The following is a 21306-nucleotide window of genomic DNA, read 5'->3' on the forward strand; positions in this document are numbered from 1 at the left end:
CTTAAATTATTTGAAGTATATGACTATTATTTCCCAGCATATATAATTCCAGTATCAATATATCTATAGAAAGATAATGTAAATATATATATAAATTTATCGATATTGGAAATTATGATATATGAAGAGTATAATACGTATATGTAATCTGAATAATCCATGAAGTAAGATATAATGAATCATGATCTCAGTAACAAACTTTGCTCCAAATCGCTCCAAAGTTCAGCTCACATTGTATTACACATATAAGTATGTGTAGAAACTTCACAATGTATCGCACACACAAGCTTGCATATCCATCAGCTGTATTAATAAATGTTACATTTTTTTAGCGACCATTTATTTATCTTACTTTTATTTAATATTCCTGACCTGACAATTAATTCCCGACGAATGCGAGATAATTTAGCATGAATCACGCATTGTACCTGCAAGGAAACGAAATTGGGCAATGAAATGTGCGTGTAGTAGAACTAGAATCGTAAAAGAGAATCGACTCTACAGAATCGAGATTTACTATCTGCAAATTTTGATCGCGTAAAAATGTAGACGATGTATCCTGTACACGTAAAAAATATAGTTCACAGCACTGCAGCATGCGCTACGTCAATAAATATTTTCATTTGCTAAAATATCGAAATATGATCTTTTTTTTAGAAATATGATAATCTCTTCTTTAACTTATTATCGGCAAAATAGCTTTAGTTGCGTTAGGCAATCTGCTACTTTTGCTTTTTTATAATTTTCTTTAAAAATTGTAAACATGTTAGACACGCTTCGTCTTTTTAAAAGTGTATGATATGTGCCGCATTTATGTGCTTAGTCATAAGGGGGTAAGTCATTATTTTTGCATTAATCGTATATAATAATCGCGTGAACAATTGCAATCATAGCAAATAAAATTAATCTCTTTCTCTCTCTCTCTCTCTCTCTCTCTCTCACACACACACACACACACAACACACACACACACATATGCGTTTATTTTTGTTATTACCACGAGTGTTTATTTTTGTGATGTGCAAGGCGCATCTCCCAAGTCTACAATATATAATTATATGTCTTTTCATTTACAGGATAATGAAGATGCCATTGTGCGGAACAACATCCTGAAGGAATTGGAAACGAGATTGAATGACGCAATGACGGGAGCGAAGAATGCTATAAGAAGCGAGGGCAACTTGGTGAAGAAGTGCATCCTTCGCCGCGGTTCCTCTTTTTATACGGCAGTGAAAAGGATCAAGAGTAGTAAGAAACCCCGGCAGACTTTTACGCGTCGTGCTTTGAAGAATCACTGCGCCAACAATGTAGAGAACAACGCGATAATTTGCGCAATCAAATCCGAGGTGGAGGCAAAGCCGTTTCTGAAAGCGATTGATCGCTTTCGGTCGAGCAAATCTAACATCCCGTCAACAATCAAGGACACTCTCGAACCGCGTTTAAATTCCGCGAATAAAAAACTGACGACGAACAGCTCGGCGAAAATGCGCGTGCTTTCCGAGGAAACAGCAGTGGTGAGACAGGGCGCAAAGAGACTGAAAGTCATTTCATCTACAAGAACATCCAAGCTTCTTCCCAAGATCGGGGAATCGTCTTGCATCTCAGAGGAAATCAGCGCGAAGCGATCCCCAAAGGTACCGCATACTTGCGATAAGAGACAGAGTATTAAAGGAACGCGCGATACAGCCAGGATTGCTATATGTAAAAACCGAACGGTCTTCCTGAAAGAAATAAATAAGACTGCCAGTAAGGAAAGTTTTGTAGCAGAGCACAAAACAATTAAATGAGTTCATTAGAATACGAAAAACAAATTACTAGACTCAAGAGACTCAGGAAATCAATATTGTCATTTCCTGTGTTTCTTTTCGGAGAGATATTTTGCAATTGTAATTTATACAGAGTGACAAAAAAATTTAGTCACAAAATAGGATGTTGATTTTCCATTACAGTTTGTAAGCTGGGGGTCAAAATGAACATCCTTCTTTTGTGTTTATCAAATCAATAACATATATTTACAAAAAAATAAATTCTGGAGTGTCAAATCATATCTTATTAAATATCAAAATAATAACATGCAAAATAGTCATCTTTAGCTTTGATATAAGTTTAAAGACGTTTTGAAAATGCATCAGCGATCATTGCCATCAGAATTTATCCATTTTCCAGATAAAACCTCCTTCCAGGAGGACAATAGCGAACGGTCTTTGATTGGTAAATCAATAAAAATTGATAAAAATGTTTTGGTGTAGAGTTTGTTTGGTATTTAATAAAGCGTAACTAATATATAATATACATTTTTTACTATAATGATTTAATAAACAGGCAAAACTATGTGGCCAATCCTTTTTGTCATTCTGTACACAAAATGTAGTAAATTGTGATTTTAATCGACGGAAAGATGGATGAAAATGAATAAAAGGATTGACATGGCAGTTCTCCGATGTCTCTGATGTCTTGAAAAGTGTGCTAGAATATTCTAGAACTAGAGCTCTAGATATATCAGAGCAATCTTTTGATTTGAGCCGAATGCCGACAGCTTTCCCATTGGCTATTTTAACTGCTATTTTTAATTTGGTTTTTAATTTATCGTTCAATGAATAAGTAATAAATAAGTAAATTCATTAATTCTTTGATATGATAATTCTTTGATATGATTATTAGATAAAAAATGGCGGTTTTTAATATTTATCTTGTAAATCTAGAGCTCTGCCTAGAACCTAGGAGAGCTAAGATCATTCTCTGGATATCCTTAGAACTCTCTTGAGCTACATTTCAAAATGTTCTCTCCGAGGAAGATTTTATTCTATATACTAATACATGTTACATGTAGTATTTCAAGTAAATCTTCCTCGGAGAGGACGGTTTGGAATGTATCCTTGGAGAATTGTATTTTATATATCCCACATACAAAATGTTGAATCTCTCTTATTTATACTATTTGAGAACAACCTGATGTGTGATATACTGTGTGTGTGTTCTATCGTTGTATACATACATTGTTTCGGATTTTTCATCAAATGATAAACTGTCTCTTCGTTCGAAGAGCAAAACTTAAGTCATAAAGAAATATATTATGTTATATATATTTATATATTTGATGCATATGTAAAATGCTATTCAGTTTTCGATTCTTTATCGATATTTATTATTTATATACATAAAAGAACTCCATTTTGATCTTTGCAATCGACATGCTCGTTTCAAAAATAAGTTTTAACTAAAGATTTTGTTATTTTGAATAAGATATTTTATCATTAGTAAAATTATGATGTAAATGTGAATGTTTTTCAATAAATTAGAAGTTTTTTTATGGAGCTATATTTTTGTTTAGTTTTGTTTCTTTGCAATTAGTGCTCATTTTAAAAATAAGTTTTTAATTAAAGATGTTATTTGGAAGAGGATATGCTATCGTTAGCAAAATTATGATGTAAATGTGATTATTTTTCACAAGTTAAAAGTTTTTTTTAATGGAGTTATATTTTTGTCTAAATTGAATAATAAAAAGTTTCAAGGTAGTTATATAGAGAGATAACGTCTCACATATGTACATTAGATTATAGTATTCTGTATTATGTGAAAATATAAATTACGTTTTCCTGTAATCTTGTAATGCTCCGCATTCATATATGCGAAGTAGGAACTGTTATATTTATGTGAAAATTTGTTGGAAAAATAAAACATATACATACCAAAATAAATCTGCACTTTATTCCGAAAATATATTATTTTTGCAATTTATAGCTTACTTAATCGCGACGAACTATTGATAGGAATTAAATGAAAAAGGAAGAAGAGAAATTTCATGGAACTCCAGGAAAATTATAATGTCAACAAAAAATCTTTCTTTCCAATATTAGAACGAGACAAATCATTTCCCAGTTTGGATGCTGAATACGAATCCGGTTTTTAAATTGCTCCACTATATCACAATTTTAAGAAATTTGCAGTTAAAATAAAAAAAAGCTTTCAGACACTTTGTCACATTATAAAAAAATGTTAATTGAGAAAAATTATAAGTTACTATAAACAATAAGAATCTTATTTTAAATTATACATGTAAGAACACAACCAATACGAACTAGAAATTAAATGTCCATAATGATCGAAGCTGGGTCTTTAATGCTTAAATAATTTAATGCTTTAATAATCAATGTTTTTATATATATGCTATATATGTAAGTACATGCATAAAATATATATCATATTTATAATCATTCGAACTACGCGCCGAATTTTCCGAACTTATAAATGCAATTATATAAACTACTGTAATAATCACAAATTAAATTAAAATGATAAGCAATTTTTAATAATTTGATGCTCAGTCACGCATCGTATTATAGAAAGATGTTAATGTGTTGAAAACATATAAATAAATTATAATTACATGAAGTTATAAAAAGTAAAATTTATGAAAAATTATAAATAAGAACTTTTTGAAAATCGAAAGAACATAATAATGTAAAAAACGTATAATGTAAAGATAAGTTAAGGAGGTACAACAGAGTAAAATTTTCAAAAAATCGAAAAAAAATTTTTTTTTTTTCGAAAGATTGATGTCTTAAAAATATGCTTCTGAAAAATTTTTATAAAATTCGAAGTATTTTTCGAGTTATACGAGTTTTAGGGCGCACATTGCTGAATATGCTATACTGAAACTTTAAACGTGTTTTTCTCAAAACTATTTTTTTTTCACTGGTGGCGTCTATAATTCAAACAATTTTCGGCCTCAGCTTTGAACGGTAGCTTCACAAAACGAATAGTTTTAGTTAGTTAAACATAAGGATTTTTTTTAAGTGTTAATTTTCGAAGGGCGAAATGTTTAAGTTCAAAATACAGTGAAATTAAATTTTTTTAAACCGTTGTCATTTTATAAAAAAAATTATTTTAAAAAATCGCTACGCTTAACTGAAACTATACTCATATGGATTTGAAATTTTCAAAAAATTTTCATTTCAGATCATTACAATTTGAATTTTCTACGCTGCCAATGGATCATGTTTTTTGAACACAGAAGTCTTAAGCCTATTCTACAATGTGTTCTTTGTTTCTTGTTTTTTAGCTTTTTTCTCCTTTGCAATCGTTTTATCAACAATTGCTACATATTTCTTGTTTCTTTCGAAATTAACTTTTATCTCGGGCGATATAACAAAAAAACCGAATAAGAAGCAAAAAGACAAGATGTAAAAAATAGTAAAACTAAGAAACAAGAAACAAAAATCACATTGTAAAATAGGCTTAAAATGCTGTGCAACATCGTCATATATTTATATTTTGATATAAATTCTTAAAATGTCTTCAAAGTGTGCCCAATTAATATACCAATTCATATTTTTCTAAAACTTATAGTTACTTTAAAAAATTGACAAAAAAAACTTTTATTCTGTTATATCTCCTTAAAAACTATAAAATTCATGCAAATCTGTTGATTAATATTTAAGCTAATTCATGCTATTTAGCTACTTGCAGTATTATGGCTGCAGTCAAAGTCTCACTACAAATAAATGCTTTGAAGCATGTGGTTGACCAATTAGAATAAAGAATTTTACTAATTAAAAATTGCTTTAAAATATTTGTAGCATCACGTTGATCATATCCTATATTATTATACTTTAGTGAAATTAATCTTTCCATTTCATCCCGAAGATGTAAGCTTTGACTGCTTGCTGCCTTTATCGTTGCGCAATGCGCATGCGTGCAAAAAGCAACACTGCGAGCATATGTTGTATCAACTACGTATATATGTATGTTGTATGTTTAAAGGTTGTGCCCAACCTCACGAACACGAATGCTGACGAGTGCTTCACAAATGCTTACTCACTCAGATCAGATTAAGTTCAGGGTGCAACTTTGCAGTTTGTATGACTTTGCGACATCTTCGAGTCATTGAGGTGATCGTTCGCGCTGATTTTCACATCGGTGAAGCTGAAGAACTCCAACAAACCCCAAACTCCTACTCTAAGTAATCCTCCTAAAAGAATTCTGAATTATGGAAAATAAGTGGTGCCTGTCATTACGTCATTTTGAGTTTTTGTGATTTCGTGATCGACAGGAAAACGGGTGAAAAGGGAAACAACGATCGAGATTACGGAAGGTGATCCGGAGATTGCAGTCAAACCGTGGAATCGGAATGGCTGTCACGAGACGCTGCGTCACGGCGTGCATGTTACTGACGATACTCTCATTGCTGGTAGAGACAGGTGAGGTTAACGCGACAATGCGCTTTGGGTGGGGTCTCGTATCTCGTAAGCTCTTTTACTACGAAGAACGAAAAGTTGCGAAAAAGTAGGAAACACTTGCATTCTTCCTCGGGGAGAAAAAGCTCTCAAACTCAGAACGCTTCGAACAATATCTATACTTAATTTATGTCTGATTTCAAGACAACAATCTATAATTTTACGTTACGTGCAATGCGAGAAACATTTGAAGAATCGAAATATAACACATATTAAATAAAAGAAATTTTTCATACAAAGCATGATGGAAGTATAATATATTTCCATCATGAAACAAAGAAAATTTGTTTTTCAGTAAAAGACCCAGATGACAGAGTGACTCATTTAATTCTTATTTATTGGCAAATAATAAGGAAGAAACAATTCATTGCCATCTGTCTCTAGAAGATAGATAAAAAACTTTCATACTAGCTTTCATAAGAGGAAGGTTAATATAATTTGTATCGTTATTTTTATAAAGTTTAATTCCTTGTAATGAAACAATCTATCGAAAAAGACATTAAAATGTAAAAAAGGAGTCAAGTATATTTTACAGAAAAAAACCAAAGATATAATTCCATAAAAATAGAAGTGAAATCAAAATAATATTTCAAGTATTTTTTTGAAAATGTCTCTTAGAATGCAGTCCTTCGAGAGATCTTGAAGATATTCTTATGATGTAAATGTCCTTTGGACATCCCTTAAGACAGCATTGTATGGGATAATTTCTCACAATTATAATATACTATACAAAGTACAGATGACATTTGAAGTATATTAAGTGTAACAACATTTTAAAATGAGAGAAAGAAATGTAATAGATAGCGTAATGATAGACACAGAAATTGAAAAAAAATTTTTACATCGATAACAATAAAATAGAAAATTGTAAAGATAAAAAATCGAAAATAAGTAAGATCTCTAGCAGCAGCATTTTACGCCCGTTTTGTTCATAATTCGATTCATACAAATAATTCAATAAATATTTTATTATAATTATAAACTATTTTTCGCAAATTGAAGAAATTTTATATATTGAATCAGTGCAAAAGTTCGTGCCCGATTCGTATAGCTGGAACTGGTGAAGTAGCATGGCGACTCTGTTGTTGTTTATGTATGCATATTATTGGAAAGATAACAAGCATAGATGTCATTTGAGCATCAGAAGTGCTTGTTTGATTGAATTTAAGTCATGAAAAAAATCATTGAAAATGGACAAAGAGAAGTTGCATTTTTGACATGATGCTTTATGAGTTTTGGAAAGAAATAACCATTAGCGTTGCGACAAAAAACATTCAGGAGGTTGATTTGGACTATGCAGCTCTTCGAAAGATGAAGAAATGGTTTGCTAAATTTCATCGTGATGATTTTAACCTTGAAGATAAACCTCGTTCTAAGCATCCTTCCATCGATGACATTCTGCGCGCATTAATAGCAAACAATGCACGCATTTCGACAGAAGTTTCTGAGGCCCTGAACATTGATCGGTCAACCATGTTTCGGCGTTTAAAGAAGATGGGACTCACTCTGAAGCTCAATACGCATTTGTCCGAAAAAAAACAAATAGGATCGCATCTCCGCAGCCGTTTCTTTGTTCAGACGTCTGGAAAAAGATGTTTTTTTTGGACCGTTTGGTGACTGTCAATGAAAAATGGGTCCTATATGCCAATATCTAACATAGGCGTACTTGGAAGAAAGCAAACCGGCACATTCAATCGTCAAAGCTGAGTTGCATCCAAAGAAAATCTTGCTATCCGTTTGGTGAGATTGCCAAGGTGTTATATATATTTTGAGCTGCTTCCTATTAGCCAAACGATTGATTCAAAGAAGTACCGCCAATAATTAATCAAATTGGACGCAGCAATCAAAAAAAAATGCCCGAGTTTGGTTAATCGTAGAGGCGTCTTCCATGACAACGCCAGATCACGCACTTCGAAAATGATTCTGGACAAATTGAAACATTTGAAATGGGAAATCTTATTGCATCCATTATATTCTCCGCACATCGTACTCTCCGATTATTATTTGTTTTGGTCATTACAAAATGATTTAAATGGCAAGAATTTCGATTCTGTGGAGGCTGTCAAAAATCACATTATCACATAATTTTTGACGCAAAATTATGCGATTTTTTTCAAACGTGGTATCTATAAATTGGTTGAATGTTGGAAAATGATTGTCCAGAACGGGGTGGCGAATATATTGATTAATAAAGGCGATTTTTTCAAAAAACAGCTATTTGCTTTTTTTTCAAAAAACAGCTTTTTTATATTCTTTTTTTACAAATTGGGCACATTTTGCACTAATTCAATATATTCAAGTTATTTTAAATATTGATGTATTTTACATTTAACAGATATACATACAAATATTTTTCTATGAGATAAAGAAAAATTTTTAATACTTCTTAATACTAAATTTTTTCATTCAAAGAAAGTCTTGCTATCCATTTGGTGGGATTATTCTTGTATAGATGTTGTATATTTTGAGCTGCTTCCTGTTGGCCAAACGATTGATTCAAAGAAGTACCGCCAATAACCACCTTTGAATTAGACCCTCTTCAGATATTTACTTAATATAAAGATATTACCGTGAACTAATAGTGTTGACTGTGAAAAAAATTATCATAATAATTCGCATATCGTGTGAACAATTGAACGTTAAGAAGAATCGAAATTGCTCACCAAAAGGTTGGAAAGCGATTGAACAGAATTATAAATTAATTTCATTAGATATGGCTTCTCTTTTTACAAACATTCCCACAGACATAGCCTTAAATTGTATTAATGACAATTGGAATTTTATTTCGAAAAAAAATTACCTAAAAAGGAGTTTTTGATTACAGTTCGATTAATTATTTAGATTCCACTTATTTTTTATTTGATAATATTATTTACAAATAGAATTTTGGCGTGGGTTCTCCTTTGTCACCTATTATTGCTGTTTTGGTAATGCAAAGATTAGAGAAGATGACATTGAGTATGTTTAAGGATCTTTTTATTTTTGCTATATCGATGACCTATGCGCTGCAATTCTATCAACTGAGATTAATACTTTTCTGGAATGTTTCAATTCGTCTCACTCACGTCTAAAACTCACCCTGGAGATTAGTGATAACTCATTAAACTCATTAAATTTTCTTGATGTTAAAATGACGATTAAAGATAATCTTTTAATTTTTGACTGGTATCATAAACCTAGTTTCTCAGGGAGATTTTTTCTTTTCTAACCGTCCATTATCTTAGAAAAAGGGTATAATCATCAGTTGATGGATAGAATCTTACTGTCAGATTCTGAATTCTACATGAACAATTTAACACTTATAAACATTTTACTGAGTAATGATTATCCACTTATCTTTAACACAATTAATAAAAGACTAAAAAACATCAGAGTTAGAAGTGCAGCATCGGTTGATCGAATTAATAATAATGTAGATCCATCAACTATCCATTTTATCGTGGTTTACAGTACTATTTATTCATCTTTAACAGAAAAATTTAATCAATTCAACAGGAATGGCATTAAAGTTTCATAATTCGAATAAACTACAGAAATAAGATACATAAAGATTCTCGTCCTCGTCTGTCTAAAAATAATGTAGTTTATAAAATTAATTGTAATAATTCCGACTTATAAATGCATCATAGAACAGACTGATAGACAGCTAAAAACACGAATTGCTGAGCATGGAAATCATATACGCTGGAACACATCTTCCCGTTCAGTTATAACCGAATATAGATTAGATAGTGAACATGATTTCGATTGGAACAATATTGAAATTCTTGACGAAGAACCATGTTACAGTAAGCGATTAATTTCTGAAATGCTTTATATTAAAAAACAGAAAAATAGCCTTAATCTTCAAACTGACACTGAGGGCTTACGTAAAACATACATTCCTATTGTAAACAAGATATTCAACCCAATTAAAATAGTAGTTTTAATTTTTCTGCATTCTTATTGATGGTTTTCTTATTCCAACCCAAGTAATGGCAACTTTATAATAATTCTGTCAAAAATTATTACTCTTTGAAAAAAATTAATGTATCAAATGAAAAATTAAAACCTGATGCTACAACTCTCTTAACTAATCAAGTTAAATTCCATCAAATTAAAAAGTAAAATACAAATGGTATTGTCTCTTGTTATTTATACAAATGTACCTTTTTAAAAAATAATAAAATAAAAAAACGCTAAGTATGTGCGCTTTTTGTAAAGAATCATTTTGGCCGGTTTCATCGTGTTTGCTGTTTAGAATTGATTATTTACGGTTGACAGTTAATCATCGATTCGACTTAATTAAGTTGGTGAAACCAGTCCTTTGTACATAATACTAAGTATCCAACCCAATTAATAGTAGTTTTAATTTTTTTTTTTAAGGATATTCTTATTGAAGATATTTTTATTCCAATCCAAGTAATAGCAACTTTAATTCTCTGTCAAAAATTATTACTCTTCGAAAAAAATTAATGTATCAAATGAAAAACCCAAATGTTACAATCTTAACCAATCAAGCTAAATTCTATCAAATTAAAAAATAAAACACAAATGATATTATCTCTTGTTATTTACTTAACTCTAATGATATGTATTGGATTGTCCAGAAAGTTCGTGCTGATGTTGAAGGAAAATTGAAACGCAGAAAATTTTAATTTAATAAATGTATACTAAAATTTAAATCGGCATGAACTTTTCGGACAACCCAATATTATTCGATATAGATATGTATTATAAAAGATTTAATCAACAAAATTGACGCCAAATTAAATTCTATATAATTCGGATACCAAATTAAATAAATAATATTAACTTTAATGATATATATCATTCTTATAAAGAATTTGATGTCAAGACGCCAAGTAAAATCTCATTTCTTTATATTATGCCAAATTAAATAAATAAATATTAATCTAATGATATCATTTGTATATAAAATTTGATATCAACAATTGTGACCAATGTGATGTTCAACTTTATCAAAAATAAAAATTAATACTATAGGCCATTTGTAGAGATACAAACGGGTACAAAAAACGATTCTCTTTCAAATGGCATAAATGAAATTAAAAAATTTTAAAGTTGCGCGCTGGTCATTTTTTATTTTTCATTTTTTGTTTAACTGTTTGAGGTACAAACGAAATAATGATCGGTACAAACAAGTACAAACGAAGTACAAACGATCTACGGTATTAATTTTTATTTTTGATAAAGTTGAGCGTCAGGTTCACATCGGTACAATTGTGCGTCAAGTTAAATTCTATTATCAAAATAAAAAGTAAAACCCAAGTGATACTATCTTTATTATTTAATCCAAATGGTACTATTTTTAATTTTTATATAATTAATTTTTATATAATTAATTTTTATATAATGAAATTTAAGTATATGTATATCTTATTGAAGGATCTTCCTATTCCAATCCAAATGGTTTAAATTCTTCTTAAATGAAATTATTATACCACAATTCATTCAAAGACATTTTCTCTTCCAACTAAAGTAGTGGTTATTTAATTCTCCTTCAAAATAATATACAAAATACGCCAAACATGCTAGAATAGCACAAGGAAATCTTTAATGCGCCACTATCATCTATTCCATCCGGCACAAGGAAGAGTGGTTTTTCCATCCTCCCGAGTGGATAGAGTAGGAATCTGAAGCATCTAATAAAGGCACTCAAAAGGAATTTGAACGCTTTCTGGGTGCACTCGGATGAGAATCTGAATTGGGTAGGGTTGAAGTAATGATGTTTCGTGTTTTCTATTGAGAGCATGTACGTCAACCAATAGCGAATTTTCCAACCCAAGTTGGTGCACATCCGGTTAGGCCGAAAACGGTATGAGTGTCTCTTTCTAACCTTCATAATTTAATTTTCATAATTTCTTAAATTAAATAAATATTGAATAAAGAATGAAAAATAATGGTAGTGCCAGTAATCAATATGGAAGTAAAAAAAAAAGGATATCACCAACGCAGTAAATATCATATTGTTAATTAAATTAGGAAATGATAACGACAAAGCGATTTATTCTCTCGATCTCCATTTGTTTATAACTTATTATTTAACTGAAAAAGATTGAATGAAAATGAAATTATACACTATATTTGTTAATTAAGCTAGAAGACAAAGCGATTTATTTGACCTCGATCTCCATTTGTTTAATATTTAACTTAATATGTTTAATATTTAACTTAATATTTAACAAAAGGAGATCGGATAGAAATTGGGGTGTACAAGTAGTGAAATGACGATTTTTTTCCCAAAAAAAACACGAAATTAAATTCAGAAGAATGATAAAAAGAGATTTATTCAAAGTATGCTCCATTGCTAGTTACACATTTTTCCCATCTTTCGGGCAATTTATGGATACCACGCCAGTAAAAATCTTCCCCTTTTGCTGCGAACCATTCATCGAGCCATTTTTTCACATCTTCGTACGAACCAGCGCTGCTCAGCAAGTGCGTGACCCATCGATGCAAACAAGTGGTAATCGGAATAAGCCAAGTCTGGTGAGTAAGCCGCATGGGGTAAAACTTCCAGCTAAGTGCTTCCAACGTATCCCGAACTGGTTTTGTCGTATGTGATGGAGCATTGTCATGAAGAAAAATGACCTTGTGTGTTGCCTCTTTTGGTATTCTGGTCATTTTTTTAAGCAGCGAACGGTTCAAATCGATCAATTGTTGATAGCGTTTGGTAACCGTTTCGCCAAGTTTCAATAGCTCATAATAGACCACCCTTCTGGTCCCACCAAACAGAGCATCGTCTTCCTGTCAAAGCGATTCGGTCTTGCGGTCGATGTGGATGGTGCGCCTGGATCTACCCATGATTTTTGCGCTTGGGATTCTCAAAAAAAATCCACTTTTCATCCCCAGTAACGATACGATGCAAGAATGACTTTCTTTTGTATCGTTCGAACAAAATTTCACATGTGTTTTTGCGCCTCTCCATCTATCTCTCGTTCAATTCATGTGGCACCCATCTGCCGACTTTCTGAATCTTTCCCATCTCTCGTAGGTGATTAGAAACAGCTTGTTGACTAACGCTCAATTGCTCTGCGAGTTTTTGTGTTTGTGAATCATCTTCATCCAGCAATGCTTGCAATTCCACGTCTTCGTACTTTTTGGACGGTTTTCTGTGTTCCTTGTCTGCAACATCAAAATCTCCAATTTTGAAACGCTGAAACCATCATTCACACGTTTTTTGCGATGGAGCATGTTCACCATAAAGCTTCTCCAAGTAATCGGTATGATTCCGTAGCAGTTTTCTTCAAATGAAAACAAAAAATTAATGCTGTCCGCGAATGCTCCTTATTTGGTACAAATTTCGTCATATTAAACACAGCAACACAATACTATGCTTTTCAATCAAATCACTTTGCGCGTTTGACACTTGTTGATGGTACAATAAAATGGCGTATAATGTTAAATCTTTGTACTTTACACTGCATTGGTGCATCTGTTTCTCAAATCGTCATACTTGTACACCTGGTACACGCTGATAATTATTAATTAAGCTAAGAAATGATAATGAAAAAGTGATTTATCGAAATCGTTTTTTCATTATCATTTTCTAGTTTTTAACAATTACTAATGTATTTTATTATTACCAACTTTATCGATCCTGTTGTTTTGAAAAAACCGATTGAGACATTATCATAGTACAGACTCATGCTTAGCGCTGAGACTGGTGTCTCCAGATTTAACTTTGCATTGCCAAGATTACACTAGTTTAAGTATTTTTCTGTTAATTAGTATTTGTCAGTCACAACAGTTATATATTTTTAATTTTATTCCTGAACAGATTCTACATCTTCATATTTTATTTAACGATTATTTATTGATAATTTATTGATAATTTACTGTGTGAATTTTACATTATAACTAAGATTATATATTATTTATTACCATACTAACTAATAGAAAGTTGAGTACCATATCATTGAATTATATTAATATTTTTGACATTATATTAATGAAATTTATAATTTTATTAGAATGTCATAAAATTCTGTTCAATCAGTCTTCCAACTTTTTGACGAGCAATTTCGATTCCTCTGTTTAATATTCAATTGTTCACACGACATGCGATTATGATGTAATTTTTTTACAATCAACACTTGGTTCATGGTAACATCTTTATATTAAATAAATATCTGAAGAGGTTCTAATTCAAAGACCGAAATATGTAATAACGTATTTCAATTATAATTGTTTAGAATACAGTATGTAATATTATTTTGTTTTTTAATATATAATTTAATTTGTTAAAATTGACTCTTACATGCCCTATTAATATATTAATTTATTTCTTATTAATATCAAACGTCTTTGATTAGATTATACTTTATTTTTATGAAAATAGAAGTCTGAATATTTTATTTTTTATACTTAATAAAAGTTTTTAGAAATACATGACTCATATGTGTTCTGGGACATTTTTAATAAAAATACTTGAAATATTATTTTGACTTCTTTTTTCATAGCATTACCTTTGGTTTTTTCTGTAAAATATATTTAACCCCTTTTTTTATATTTTTAATGTCTTTTCCGATTGGTTTCACGAATTTTTACTAAATTTTTGTTATCAGTATAACACATTTATATTTATATTTAAAAGATAATATAATAATGACGATAGAGGTAATAATAAAAATAATATTTTAAAATAATTAAAGGAGTTATGATATCTTTCTAATAAGTAAGTACAATATTTTGTCTTACTGTGGCACTCACTCTTTAATGATAACTTTGGCGGTAATTAACACGAAATGCTATCACACATTATGAACACGACAATATGTTTAACGTAACTTTTGTTGTGCATATATATACAGGGTGGAGCATTTTAATCGCCCTAGACGAATATCTCAGAAACTAAGAGAGATACAAGAAAAAGTTTTATATGAAAATTTTATATGAAAGTTGTTTCCTTGGGAAAAAGAAGGTGAAAATAACGGATTTTTGATAAGAGGCACTACCAAGGTCAAGTCAAAATCAACATAAATTTTTTTTAATGGATCCCCCTGGAGATACTGGTCTCGGCGCTAAGCATGAGTCTGTACTACGATAGTGTCTCGATCGGTTTTTTCAAAACAACAGGATCGGTAATAATAAAACACATTAGTAATTGCTAAAAACTAGGAAATGATAATGAAAAACGATTTATTCGATTTTGATAAATCACTTTTTCATTATCATTTCTTAGCTTAATTAACAATTATCAGCGTGTAATTTCTATCTCTCCTTTTGTTAAATATTAAGTTAAATATTAATTTTTTATTGCCTATTCTTCTGCATATCTAGCCTTGAGAGCTTTTCAAAATACTATAATAAAATATTTTTTTGTTAAGAACTTGTCGAGTTTGAGAACTTGAAAGTTACAGTACCGCCAACATTATAGCATTACGCAAAGTGTTCGATCGACGACTAAAATCTCTTGAATGTTGTTTAGGATCATGTTCTGGATAACATTTTTCAAGATCAAAGCTATTGGAGATTATTCCTCTTATTTTCATTTTTGTGTTAAAAATTTATTTCTATGTAAGAATGAATATAAGAAGTACAACTTCCAATCTGTTAATCGGTCATCTTGGGTAATATCATGGAGGATACTCAATCAGAAATGATAATAGAATCGACATCGATTCCATTATCATTTTTAACTGAGTAGAGACCAGGGGTGTGATTCTGTAACAGTTTTATATGTCTACCGACAGTTGTCGACGTCGTTGCGCAGATATTTTATATGGTGAAAAAGCTGCGCAATGATGTATTGATAACTGTCGGTAGACGTGTAAAAACAGTTACAGAATCGCACCCCAAGAGATCGAACTAGGCTGTGAAAAGTAGTCAAAATCAGGTTTCTGAATTGATATTGATAGTACTCGGTAGGCAGCTTTCGAATCGCAAAACTCCTCATATACGTTTACGCACACATAACTGAACACACATAACCTAAAAATAGAGACAATATTCTTTAACAGTAAGACTTTAAATTGTCATTAAAATTGCATGAAAAATGAAGCATTCTTCATGTAAAATTATGATCTAACATGCAAACTGCGAGAACGGTATCATGGAAAGATATCTCGATCGACTAATTTAAATGATCATTTTTGACGGCTCATTCATATAAGTTCGATCTCCTGGTCTTTGTTTTCCATGGATAATATTAATGCAATACTGTCAAGCCTCATAATTCGAAAAATACTTCATATTTTATTTAAAAAATATTTTATTATTTTGGAAAGTTCTCGAAGTGTGCTACAAAAATATGCAATAAAAAATGGGGGAGTTCCATTAAAAAAAATCATGTTGATCTTGACTTGACCTTAAGTGCCCCCCTTATCCAAAATCCGTTGTTTCCATCTAAGATTCTTTGCCCTAAGGAAACCTACAACTTTTATAAAACTTTTTCTTGTTCTCTCTTAATTTCTGAAATATTTGCCTGGGGCGATATTAAAATGCCCTACCCTGTCGAAGAAATGTAAAAAAATGTGGAAAGAATGCGGAAAAATGCCAAAAGTATGAGAAAGTGAATAGATAACATAGATGAATAGATTAGGAAGATAATGTAGGTAGATGATAAATACTATAAATAGCCATAATATCATAAATAAATAACGTAAATAAGTAAATAACATAGAGAAATAACATAGAGATGGATAGATAAATGTCGACAGGCCGATAGATAACATAGATAACATATATAGGATATTCCGTAATTCATTCGACAACGCTCTTCGTCAAGTAGAGCGGATTAAACTAAGTCGAAAAGTCCTTTACCATTTTGCAATTTTCGTAATAGTTAACAAGATATTATTAAAAATTGCCGAGTATTGATCTGAAAACAGCAAGAGGCAAAAATTATTTAGTTTTTTCTCATAAAACTCTAAGAATTTTTTATCAACTTTTAGTACTACATTTTTTTATTTTTATCAACATGAGAAAATACGATATTAAAAAATCTGAAAAAATTCTGAAAAAAATTTCAATACTTTATGAAAAGAAAATAAATAATTTTCATTTCTTGCTGTTTTTCTGTAAAGTTGATAGTATTTGAGAAAAAATTATTGAATACCAATATTCAGCAATTTTTAGAAAATATCTTGTTAGCTATTGCGAAAATTGCAAAATGATAGAGGACTTTTCGACTCAGTTTATTCCGCTCCATCTGTCCACGAGCATTGTCAGATGAATTATGAGACACCCTGTATAAGTAGATATGTAAATAAATAATGCAACAGACAAGATGCGAAAAAAATACAGAAGAGATGTGAAAGACATACTGAAACGTTGCGAAGAAATGCGGAATAAATGCAGAAAAAAATGTCGAAAAGATATGGAAGTGGTACTGAAGTGATACTTAAAAGGTGTAGAAGAAATGCAAAAGAATTGCGGAAATGTGCAGAAATAATGCGAAGAGATATAAAACAAATGTGGAAGAAATACAAAGGGGTGTAGAGATGATGCGGACAAGGTCTAGAAGAGGTACAATACAAAGAGTTGAAACAGTGAAAAGAGATAAGAAAAGTGCAGAAAATGCGAAATTAATACGGAAGAGATGTGAGAGATGTAATAGAGATGTAGAAAAAGTGCAGGAAAGGTATATGAAAGGTGCAGAAGTAATGCGGGAAAGGTGTAGTAAAAGTGCGAAAAAAATGTAAAAAAAGAAAAGAAAGTGTCGAAAAAATGCAAAAATGGTATAGAAAAAGTGTAGAAAATGTGTAGAAAAAGTGCAGAAAATAAGTACAAAAAAATGCAGAAGTGCAGAAAAAGATACAAAAAGAGAATGTAGAAAATGTAACAAAAGGGGACAAGATTTTGTGAAGATGATGACGACGTATAAATGAATAAATGACATAAATGGGGTTGAAAAATATGTGCTTCAACCTCTACAGCACAAAAGTGGCAGCAACAATGCTACAACATTGCAGCATCATTGCATGTTGCAACAATATTGCAGCGTTATTACAGCGATATTGTTGCAAATTTTGTACTGTATGAGCATATTCATATCTAAGCATCAAGTACACTGCCTTACAGATATGATATTGTATCTCATAATTGTAAAATCTATTCTTCCCCAATATATATATTTTTTTATAACATCAATTTGTTCAAACAAAACAATTTTTAATTACATAAGCGAGTTCCTTTCTAAAAAAAAGGATACGCCTTAGCGTCTCTTTCATGATGGTATTATCCTCTTTATAAAAAGAATGTTTTATTAATGTACTGTAGAAATAAACTTGAAGAGAGACACTACCAAGTCTCCTGATATGTTTTAATTGTGTGAATGTATTGAATACAATTGAGAATGCAGTATAACTTTAGACAGATTTTAAAATTGCTATATCAAAGAGGTTTCTCAAAACATGGTTTCTCACCCAGTGTATCCTCAATTCTACATATTTTGCACAATAGTACACGGAATCGATTATATAGATTGTAATATGCATGTAATAATTTGAAGAATTAAAAAGAAGACTATTATTCTCTTTGTATACATTAATTTTATGCTTATAAAGTGACTATCATAATTTATGTTCTCACTGAGGATGATATTAAAGATCAAAATGTTTGAATAAATAGCTTTTGTATTTTTATTGAACTATATATATTTTAATTTTAACTACATATTAATATTTTAAAAACATTCAGCGTTTTGACTCAACATAGTTCTTTATTTCTTCGGATTCGAATTAATAATATTTTTATTCAGGACACTGCATACAATGTTACCAATGTAACAGCACCAGCACCAAGTATCCATTTCAATGTAATGAATTCCTGACGAGCGACAATGATCTTCAGCCTAGATCATGCAACGACGTTTATGCAGCGCAATATTGTGTCAAGCACATAGGCCGCTTCGAGGGTAAACAACAACGAAGATATTTTCTATAGCCTTTGCTTGGCAGACTAGCATAGTGGCGATGCAGAGAGAGAGAAAGCTGATTAACTTTTCTAACAATTGTATTTCACACAGATTAATCGAGCATGTCAGCGACTCTATATTAAACTCAACCGAATTCTTTCCAGATCTTTTCAACTTGCTGAAACATATTTATTATATTTGAGATCTTGGAATGCAAATTGAACTATTATAAGCGATTTTTTACATATCACTCTCTTATTTTAAAAATGACAACTCAACGAATTAAATTTCCTAGAAAAGAAAGAAACTATATATTGTTCAACTCGACAGAAACTTATTGACTTAAATCGAATAAATGGCAAAAGAATGTATTCTTAATAAGATTAAATATCATTTTGTCATTTTCGTCTTAAAACTTTTAAAAACTGTCTTTTTTCAGTTGTGATGCGATTTGAATGATTTTTTTAAATTTATCTTTTTTTAATATTGTAACTATTTTTATAATTTTTGTAAAGTTAATTTATTTTTGATGATAAAGATTAAAACGAATTCAATAACGAATTCATGTGACAATAACTTCGAAAAATTGCGACAAATTATCCTGTAATTTTGGAAAGTTACTAAAATAACAATTTTTTTGTTTTTGTCATTTTTTGTCGTTTTTTTATTTTTTAAATAAAATAATTACAGAAATCAAATTTATTTAATTCATATTTTCTATAAAATATTTTGATATACACTACATGATTACTAGAGAGAGAGATCACTACATGATATTAAAGTATAGTCACTTTCCAAAACTGAAAATTTATTTAATTGATTATTATTGTATTTTACAAAAATGATATAATTTGCATTTCAATGCTCTTTCACGTTGCAAAAAATTCATTTACCTACTAACCAAAATCCTGTTTATATCATTGCAGTAGATCATTTCTATGGCTGTGTCTAAGAGTCATTTCATAATTATTATTTTATGATGTAGCATGGAAAACTTGTGTAACATTGATTGTCATATAGTTTTAATTAGAAATTTAATCATTGCTTTCTTAAAATTAAAAGTGATGACCTTGGATTGCTATCAATGTACATCGGCGGATGAATGGAAGTGCATGGATAGCGAATTGGTTAAAAATATCTTGATGCCGGCAAATTGTAGTCATGTGTATGGAGCACGTTATTGCATCAAATCAATCGGCCGTTATGGAGGTTTTTATAATAAGAATCTGTATTTATTGTCGAATGTGTGCATGAATGTTCTTTCAATGCCAAATTTTTTACGTGGAAACCATTACTTATTGAAATAAAGAAAGTTCTTAATTCTTTATTTTAATATAGTTTAAAAAATTCTAAGATTAAAATATATAAAGAGATTTGCAAAAGTCATATTTTTTTAATATTGATTCTTATCTACATTGTGATATGATACTTAATATATTGTTATTGGAACGAATAAGAAAAATGATGTTCTTTTTCTGTTCTTGAAAGTGATCGTTTCGACTCGAATTTTTTTACTTATGTGTTCTATTTTCAGAATTTGAAATTAATTTAGCAAAAAAAATATTTTGATTATTTTCCTTAAAATATGTTTAAAAGGTTCTCGAATCTTACACATAATATAAGGATTTGATCAAATCTTAAGAATAAGTTTAATTAATAATATGTAAACACTCTTGAATTTTTTCAGATTTAAAAAATTTTTGTACAATTTTCTTTAAATAACTTTCTAAAATAACTTAAATTCTTATGAGGAGTTTTAAATAATCTAATTGTACACAAAATATATTTTGAAGATAGATATGAAAGAATTAAATTTGAATAATTATTATAAACAATTTTTATTTAATATTTTCCACATATTCATTTTTATTATAAAAAAAGATATTTTTTAATAATAAATTATAGATTTACAGCTAAAATCTTATTTAGTGTTTATTTTTTAAAAGATGGCAATAATATTTTGCATGTTTTGCACTCTCAAAAGATAAGAAAAGTTATGTGACTTCTCTTCACTTTTTTAAGCTGGAGAATCTTCTTGAAGTATATATATATATATATATATATATATATAACACACACACACACACACACACACACACACACACACACACTATTATATATACTACTTTAACTTTTATATAATTAATATCACACTAACTACGTAGTCTCTCTTATACTTACTTACTCTATACTAACTAAACTTACTTA

The 21306-nt window shown here is 30.1% G+C and overlaps 2 protein-coding genes across 2 annotated transcripts in view; both read left to right on the forward strand.

Annotated features, from left to right (window-relative positions):
- The window catches only part of LOC105625796 (cytosolic carboxypeptidase-like protein 5), a 14180-nt gene extending 12393 nt beyond the window's left edge, over positions 1–1787 (forward strand). Inside the window, exon 8 of the mRNA XM_012207110.1 lies at positions 1077–1787. Within this exon, the coding sequence (XP_012062500.1) occupies positions 1077–1787 (711 nt within the window). The remainder of the gene's footprint in view (positions 1–1076) is intronic.
- Positions 1788–6130: 4343 nt separating this feature from the next.
- LOC105625797 lies at positions 6131–20405 on the forward strand. Its single transcript, XM_012207112.1, has 3 exons — positions 6131–6200; positions 18943–19098; positions 20161–20405. The coding sequence occupies exons 1-3, from the start codon at positions 6131–6133 to the stop codon at positions 20403–20405; spliced, it is 471 nt and encodes a 156-aa protein (XP_012062502.1).
- The last annotated feature ends 901 nt before the right edge of the window (positions 20406–21306 follow it).

This window comes from Atta cephalotes (genome assembly GCF_000143395.1).
Source record: "Atta cephalotes unplaced genomic scaffold scaffold00003, whole genome shotgun sequence".
Lineage (NCBI taxonomy): Eukaryota > Metazoa > Arthropoda > Insecta > Hymenoptera > Formicidae > Atta > Atta cephalotes.